Source organism: Protobothrops mucrosquamatus, unplaced genomic scaffold, assembly GCF_001527695.2.
Source record: "Protobothrops mucrosquamatus isolate PMUCROS unplaced genomic scaffold, P.Mucros_1.0 scaffold865, whole genome shotgun sequence".
In the NCBI taxonomy this organism is placed as follows: Eukaryota; Metazoa; Chordata; class Lepidosauria; order Squamata; family Viperidae; genus Protobothrops; species Protobothrops mucrosquamatus.
Genome location: NW_015387120.1, coordinates 73,304 through 82,245, shown reverse-complemented (window position 1 = coordinate 82,245; position 8,942 = coordinate 73,304). Strand labels below are relative to the sequence as shown.

At 42.3% G+C, this 8,942-nt stretch overlaps 1 protein-coding gene across 1 annotated transcript in view; it reads right to left on the bottom strand.

Moving 5' to 3' along the window:
• CLPX (caseinolytic mitochondrial matrix peptidase chaperone subunit) overlaps positions 1-6,849 on the bottom strand; it is a 20,678-nt gene extending 13,829 nt beyond the window's left edge. The window contains exons 1-4 of the mRNA XM_015819155.1: positions 6,777-6,849; positions 4,711-4,737; positions 2,168-2,328; positions 314-431 (exon numbers count right to left, since the gene is read on the bottom strand). Coding sequence (XP_015674641.1) covers positions 314-431; positions 2,168-2,328; positions 4,711-4,737; positions 6,777-6,849 — 379 coding nt within the window. The remainder of the gene's footprint in view (positions 1-313; positions 432-2,167; positions 2,329-4,710; positions 4,738-6,776) is intronic.
• Positions 6,850-8,942: the final 2,093 nt, after the last annotated feature.

Sequence of the window (8,942 nt, the reverse complement as noted above, 5' to 3'; positions counted from 1 at the left end):
GCGTTAGTATTTACCCACCATTAAACTCTTTGATTAGAACCTGGCTGAATCAGCAAATAAAAGAGAAGGGCCAAAACCGCACAAGGACATGGTTTGTGTCAACGGTAATATGAAGCTGTGTTGTCAGTACTTGTTATTCCAAACTCTGGATGTTGAGGTGTGGTACTTATTTCCCCAGCATTCAAGAATCAAGTTTCTAAACTCATTTGCAAAATGACTGGCCTTCAGGACGAATTGAGTGGAGCAACTTGAGCAAATAATGCGATTTTTACAGAAACGGAGAGAGTCAGAATATGTGTCTTCCAGAACTTACAGACAAAAGTCTCCACGTGTGTGCATAAATCACCGCACTTTGGGCATCGCAGCTGGCTTCCACCTTTGCCAGAGCTTCCGGAACTTGACTTTTTACCACCGCCTTCCCCAGCAGTTTTCTAATTAAAAGGAAAAAAAGAAAGAAAGAAACAGGATCTTGACAATCAGATAATAGATTTATAATTAGCTACCAGGTAGCCTTCGACTGATGACCTCAATTGAGCCCAAAATATCTGTTGCTGAGACAGTTAAGTGAGCTTTGCCCTATTTTACAACCTTACTTGCCACAGTTGTTAAGTGAATCAGTGCAGTTGTTCAGTAACACGGGTGTAAAGAGAATCTGAGTTCCCCCCCCCTTGACTTTGCTCATCAGAAGGTCACCAAAGGGGGGGATCACATGACCCCGGGACACATAAGCATCATAAATATGAACCAGTTGCCAAGCATCCAAATTTTGATCCCATGGCCATGGGGATGCTATAGCGGTCACAAGTGTGAAAAACGGTCATAAGTCCCTTTTTTCAGTGCCGCTGCAACTTCGGTCACTAAATGAGTGGTGATCAGTCGTGGACTACCCGTACATCTTTTAAAGGAGCAAATCAATCAGCAGCCACCCTCCCCTCCACACAGAACTGGGGTCCCCACTTGTAACCTTGCCCTCCATTTCTCTCCCAAACTGTGTTGTTGCGTTGTTTAAAATCCAAACACCACAACCAAATGTTCTTCAGTGAAGATACCTCTGCATGTGACTGAAACTGGCATCCTCAGTGAACATTTGTTGTCATTCACTTGAAGATGTTTCGGATTCAAATGGATCAAGGGAAAAAAAAGTTGCTACGCCTGCCAAAAATTCAAGTTCTGTAAACATAAGCAACTTCAAATTGCAGGATATATATATATATATATATTTAGCAATAAACCTTTGTTTATAAACCTTCAGTTTCCTTTCCCCACTGTTAAAGCTACTCATTTACTTCCTCCAGTCAGTCCCCAGGCTGTCAAAAAGAGGGCACCGGACAACACTTCTCCATTTTCTTTTTCAGTACACAGCAAAGGGAAGCGGGGCCAGGAAACTCTTGTCGTTGGCAGAAAGCTCAAGTGAAGGGTGCCAGCTGTAGCAGATGCTGGATGTTGTTGCTTCTTCTGCAGGCCAGCCATATTTGCAAGCCAAAGATAATCTCCATGCAGAATATATCAAGCATTTAATCCGAAAACTACCTACGCTGAATTTTAAAAGGCACCGATTTCTAAACACAAACATGTATTGCTCAGCTTAACCATTACATCCAATACTTCAACATAATTTATGCTCCAAATCATGATCTGTACTTCTAAAAATTGCAGACAGCACGTTTGGGTTTAAAGTAATTTGTCTGTGTTTAGTTTCTCATTTACTTAGCTTTATAAGATCAAAAGTCCTCTGACAGCATGAACACGTTGCTTAAATTCAGAAAACTGCATTCCAAGTCACAGGGTTTTTTGTTTTTTGTTTTATCAGTGACTTAGTTTATGGCCTCTGACCTGGTCCCTGTCTCTATCTCTCTGTACTGAATTAGATGGTTGATGACATGATTCAAGATGTCACTCAATACATGTACATTTTTTACCTTTAAAGGTAATCCTCGACTTAAGACTGGTCATTTAGCAACCATTCAAAATTACAACAGACCCCTCCACCCAAAAAGGTGGATTCAAAGTTCCGACAGCTGTAAACCTGGCTCAGTCATGTGATGACCCACTTCACAACTGGCATGACATATGACAATAATTCCAGACTCAATTGTGGTCATAAGTTGAGGACTACCTGTGGTATGTGGGATAGAGGTATGGTTTTTGAAGCACAAAAGGTGTGTACCTTACTGCCGTCTCCCGAACCATCTTTACTTGCACCATCTTTAGAAGCAAAGTATGCTGGTGTTTCAGCAAAAGTTCTAAAAGGAATAGTTCTTAGAGACGGAGTTTCACAAGTCCCAATTATTCCTAAAGCAGGGAAGCAGGAACGGCCACATGAAATTCCTGAAAAAGGAAAAAAAGAAACAAAAGATTTTTGATTATTCTGTGTACCTTTTCAGTAACTTATCCCCCACTTCGTTGAGTCTACTTGTTGAACCCAAGAGGTCATGAAATCTCATTCCCTTAAGAGACTTTCTCAACAGTGGCAAATTTAGACACATGGACTTCAACTCCCAGAATTCCCCAGCCAACCCCTCTTGGATCATGAGTAAAAGAGCTGAAATCCAATCTTTTTAAATGTGCCAAGGTTGGAAAACCTTGCATTAAGATGTACAATCAAATTCCATAAGCAAGTCCTTCTCTTCTACGGCAAATAGTTTCCTCTCTAATATGAATATTCTTTTTAGGACTAGAGTGCAACTATGCTCCAAATGCAGACCACTTTATACAACACATAATGGGGGATACTTTCACAAAGTAATTTCTGCTGAGGAATGGCATCCCGAAGGTGCTTTTTCAAAAGGCAACTGGACTTTGTTTTTTTGTTTTTGGAAAAACAAAGTCCAGTTGCCTTTTGAAAAAGCACCTTTGGGACCACCCTGAGCAGGAGGGCTGAGAATCTCCATAGACATGAGGAATAGCATCTGTTATAGATTAAGCCCCAAGGATTATTTCCCTGTAAAAGATATTTTCTTCTTCTTTTATTTTGGAAAATTTTAAGATGACCAACAGTCCCAAAGCAAACAAGAACAACAGCATAAATACTTAAAAAAAGAAGAAGAAATTGCCAGGGAGTATACCCTTGACCTTTCTAAAAGGACAACAGTGAAACATCAAGGATGTTGAAAATCTTTTGCCTAGCAGAATTTAGACAGCATTCCAAAATTTATTTACCACAAATTACTGCTTGTTAACTGGAACTGTATAACATTAGCATTCAAATTATTTGAGTTACAGCGTAACTCAGAATCACACAATGGCTGTCTTCGCAGAATAATAATTTAAATTTGTGTTTTCTTCATGAATGCTGGTCTGTTTATGTCTTTTGACTCTGATGAACTCAAATCATGAGTCTGGCTTGTTCTCCTTTGCATAAATTAATTTCAGAAGCCTGTCTGTCTATGTGAAAGTACCTATTAATTCAGATTATGGCTAGTGCCAAACTACAGAATGTCATTATACAACATTCTTCCTTTGCAAGTTCAGATTTAATTTGCTGCTTTGGCTCTTACAAATTAAGCTTTGCAGAGACATCTGTATAAGAACAGATTGGGCCTGTTTTCTATACTTAACAACCAGTTCTGAATTTTAGAGTACTGTACTGGTACATATCCAATTATGCTTTGAATATAAAGGCAAAGTAGTATAACTGAACTGGTCCAATATCTGCAATTCTCAAAAAGAGATTACTGAAGACATTTCAACTTCTATTTTTCAAAAACTTTCACCTTTCCATTTTAGCAGAAAACATCACTGCTAAATTTGCAACTACTTATTTACATTTGTACTGTTCTAATAATAATACCTGAGGTATATTTGAATATTTCAAGTGTATCATTATGATACGCCTAATACTGGTGTATAATTAAAAGATCAGATAATGACATGCTCAAACTAAGAAAGGTTAATTCAAGGCCCTGTGGAATGTGGTAGAAAAAGACAGAGAGGGAACTTGAGAACAATGCTTTTAAGTACATGAAGGCAGAATAAAAGATTGAGATATAGTGATAGAAAGCAATATTTATTTTCAGCTTTGGTGTTAAATAATCAGGACAATAATTCAAGACAATAAGTTGCTTCTCTGTAACAGAGCAATTACCAATGATGGATGTTAGAATGTTCATTGTGCTGGTGTGTTTTGGTAGGAACTAATCAAAAACACTTAAAAACAAATACTGTACTCATGTTATTTTTTTGCACACATACAGTAAGCCACTGTGGCTTTTTCAGACAGAAAAAAACAATGGCCGTGTAAAATGTGTGAACCAGTCAATATGTTGGTTGACTGTGCAAATAACATGAAAGTAGAAATACACAGTTGACAGATATGGTAACTCAACCATACAGAAGCAGAATATTTATTCGTGTTTTTTTTTTTTAAAAAATAGAGATATCACAGGCCAAACAAAATACGTTCATCTCACCCAGATCACAGCAGTGTTCAAGCAATGCTTGTCAAACAATGCCTCAACACTAAATCCTAGAAAAATCTTTCATCAGCACAACAGAGCAAAGAGCTTACACAACAGTTCATGAGCTCAGGATACTGATTGGGCCTTATTTTGCAGTGAGCATGAACCCTGATCAATCTGAAGCAACATTACAAAGTTCTCTTCTCCACACATGATATTCTGGCAAGACTATTTAAGACATAAACATTGTTAAGGGTAAATTGGTATATACTTATCCAAGATTAAGTCTAATGGAAACATCAATGGGACTTACTTCTGGGAAGATATGCATAGATCTGTCCTGTCAGAATAAAGTTGAGAAGAGAAAATATACAAATAAACAAGCAGAATGATATTTATGGTATCAGTTCTTTAAAAAAAACCACCTCTACGAGGATCTGAAGCAAGTAAAACTTTGCTCGGCTGATGAGTGACCTTCCTTTTAATATTGTTTGCTCATTAATCCAAATTTGAAATATCTGAAATTGCCAATCAGGTAATTTATATAGCTTTATGTGTTAAAAGCCACTAAAGAATCTTATCATAGATTTAACAGCCTTCCAGGGTCCAATTATCAGTTTTATGATAACAAAAAGGACAACAGCTGCACGTAAGCAAACAAGATCTTAACAAAACTCAGCAATGATCTAACAAAACAGAATATTGTAAACAAAAACAAAGTCACCGGAAAAAAGGGCTTCTCAGAAACCAGACTGTGCAAATCTAGGCATGTCTATGGAATTGCAAGTTCTCACTGGGTTTAAGAGGGGCTCAAGAAAACTCAAACCTAAATATAGTCAGTCCTTGACTTATGACAACCGGGACCAGGATTCCTGTGGCTAAGTGATGTTATTCCTTCAGTCATGTCAGACCCTTGGCAATTGTACGAACTAGGTCTCCCCACATCATTGCTAAGTAAGGAAGTTGTTAAGTGAGTTATGCCTAATTTTTCAGCCTTTTTTTGCCAAGGCTGTTAAGTGAATCACTGCAACAAAGTGAATCGTGTGGTTGTTAAACGAATCCAGCTTTCCCCCATTGAGTTTCCTGGCTGGCTGGGAAACTTGCAAACGGCAATCACACGATCCATCATAAATACACGCCAGTTGCCAATTGCCCCAATTTTGATCACATTACTGTGGGGATGCTTTAGTGGTTGTTAAGTGGAAGGACCAGTCATAAATCCAGGTCTGCAGGGCTGTTGTCACTTCCAACTGTCGCTAAATAAATGGTTGCAAATCGAGGATGACCTATGTATATATATCATAATGGAACTCCACTTGCCTGGATCCTGGGTGGGGAAAGGCTAAGACAATGCAATATTATCCTGGCACAAGTATACAGGCACTCCTCAACTTACAACAGTTCGCTTAGCGACCGTTCGTAGTTGCGACAGCATTGACAAAAGTAACTTGTAACCAATTTTTCACACTTATGCCCGTTGCAGCCTCCCCAGGCTGATTCACATTCAGCTGCTTGACAACTGACTCACATTTACGATAGTTGCGGCATCCTGGGGTCACACAACCCCCTTTTGCGACCTACTGACCAGCAAAAGTCAACGGGGGAAACCGGATTCACTTAACAACGGCGCTACCAGCTTACGAACCGCAGTGACCCAACTTAACAACGGTGGCAAAAGAAAAGTCATAAAACGGGGCCATGCTCAGCTTAATGCATTTCTCACTTAGCGACATCAGTTTTGGATTCCCACGGAGGCCGTAAGCGGAGGACTTGCTATCCGGGCGAGATGCTCCCGCTGGAGCACTCATCATCCCAGGGCAGGCACCCCCACACCCCCCACCTGAAACGGGGGTCACCTTCCTCAGGCAGACCCCACTTTTCAAGTTGGTTTGTTTTCATTTCATTTCCTTTCCTTTCCCTGGCCGGCCTCCCACGTCTGGCAAAGGAGGAGGCCAAACCAGCGCCAGAAAAGCAAACAAAATGCTTGCCAGGCAGGGAAGCAGACGGCCCAGACCTCCGCTCCGAGGGGGATTTGCACGCGCAAAGGTGGGCGTGCAAGGCACACCTGTCCCCCCCATCCTCCCCCCAGGTGCTTCTTCTAATCTGACGGCTGCAGGGCCTTCCTGGGAGGGGGGGGAGGTTTGAAACCCACCCCGAAGCGAGCCCCCTCCTGCCACTCCCTCCCCCCCTCAAGAAAAGGGGCCAGCTTAGGGCCCCCTTCCGAGGTCGGGGCCTCTCCAGGGGCGCGGCTGCGGCTGATGGGTGTTGTAGTCCCCCCGCCTCAGAGAGAGTGAAAGAGGCGGGGTCGGGCCTGCTGAGGGAGGGGAGGGAAGGGGGGGGGACACGGCGACTGAGGGGGAGGGCCCGCCGGGAGGTTACCTCGGCAGGCGGACGGCAGCGAGGAGCTGACGAGTCGCGCGGCGGCGGCGGCGCAGGTGCTGCAACCGGCCATGTCCGCGCTCCGCTCCGCTTCCCTCCGGCCGGAAGAGAGAGAGAGAGAGAGCGAGCGAGCGAGGAAGAGACAGTTCCGCCGCTCGGCCTACCCGCCGACGATGCCGCCTCGCCAGCGCTCGACGGCTTGTGTGGCGTCACGGGCCTTCGCCCCTCAGACCGCCGGAAGAAGGCGGCGAACTACGCCTCCCGGCAGGCACCGCGCGCGCCTTTCCGAGCGACCGAGCGGAGGGGGAGCGCGCGCCGCCTGCTGGGAGCGCTCTTTCGGATCGCGCGCGGGGGGGGGGAAGGAAATCTCGCGAGAGGAGAAGAAGGGAAGAGAGAGAGAGAGAGAGAGAGAGAGAGAGAGGAAATAGGAAGTGGGTGGCTGGGATTTGCTAGTCTTCGAACTTGGCCCTTTGATGACTTGTGGACTTCAACTCCCAGAATTCCTCAGCCAGCGTGCCTGGCTGAGGAATTCTGAGAGGGGTCTTCAAACTTGGCCCTTTGATGACTTGTGGACTTCAACTCCTAGAATTCCTTAGCCAGGCACCCTGGCTGAGGAATTCTGGGAGTTGAAGTCCACAAGTCATCAAAGGGCCAAGTTTGAAGAGCCCTGCCCTAGTGGCCCTTCCATTCCCCACCATCCATTCAGAACTGAAGAAGCCTCTTGGATGGGGAGCAAGACGTCTTCAAAGAGAAACAAGAAAGTCCAGTTGGCCTCGTGAAAAAGCACCTTTGGGATTTTATCCATTTAGTTGCCAGGTTCAAGCCAGCTGAGCTTCCAATCCCAAATGATGATTAAAGGCCTGGAGACGAAAACATACGAAGAATAGATGCAGGATTTGGGAATGGCCAGTGGTTGTATTTCAAAAAGTAGGGGATGGTCTGGTTCAAACAATATGCAAAGTTTGTGGCTCCTTCCCCACAAAGCGCTAAACCACCAATTGACCAAACTATTTTAGCTTTGTTAAATTGTGTAATCCAGGCTATATTCTGCAGCAATTCTCCTTCTCCAGCCTGGAATCTTCAATGCATGTTGTAATTAATATTGTTCACATTTGATATCAATCCCTTCATTATTGTAAAGAGAATGTATGTTCTTGCATTATTGTAATAATACCTATCTGATGTTTGTTTGAGGCTTCCAGTCGGAATTGCCAATATACTAAACCTTGGTCTATTGATTTCTTGCTGATTGTGCTGACAGCTAGAAGCTCTTTAGAATTTCAGTCAGACACTCGGATCTTTCTCTTTTGGCAACTGACTCATCTGATAATTTCTACTTAAAATTACTGAATTTACCTTAAGTTATTGCCTTTCCTCTACTAAAAAGGCAGGAGAAAGTGTCCTGTAGAATGACATCTGCATCACTATTTTAAGTATAATGGAGGTTATTCTCCTTTATTCCTAAGTGGAATTCAAATAGGATAGAATTAATTTATTTCTGACATGTATAAAAAGCAGTTTATATCTCTGTCAATAAGTACTAACCTTCACCTCTGGGTGGCAGGCAACGTCCAGGTTTCAGGGGAAAAAACAATGAAATATATTGGGAGAACAAATTTCAATCCACAGTGAATTTCAGCATGGTACATTCTGTAAAATCCCAGCAGTAAAACCAACAGGTTTCTTTGGTAAGAGAGCGGTTTTGAAACAAGTAGCTTAAAAAGCACACCTGTATTTTTTATAAGTAATTTTATTAGAGGTTACCATTTACTACAGTACAAATTAATGCAAACTAAAAAAAGGATTAAAAAAAACAATAGAATGTGGATAAAAAAATAGAAAAGAAAAAGTAAAAAGAGAAATGCATAAAGAAGCGACATCCCACCATCATCACAAGAAGTATAAACAATTTTAGTAACTTATTACCACCTCTTAAAATACAACAAGTGATCCCTTCTTCCTTATCTCTTATCTCTAAGCAAATCCTTAAAGCCTCCTTGTTCAGTCCTAATGTCAGCAAACATACACCCTTTAGCACTGGGCTGAAATTTCTTCTTCTTGTGCCATATCCGTTATCGGACCTTGGCGATCATGTTGGCGATCCTGTTTTATCAGCAGCCGCACAAAAAAGTGCTGCTGAGTTTTGTCCAAACCAGTCCCTTAGAT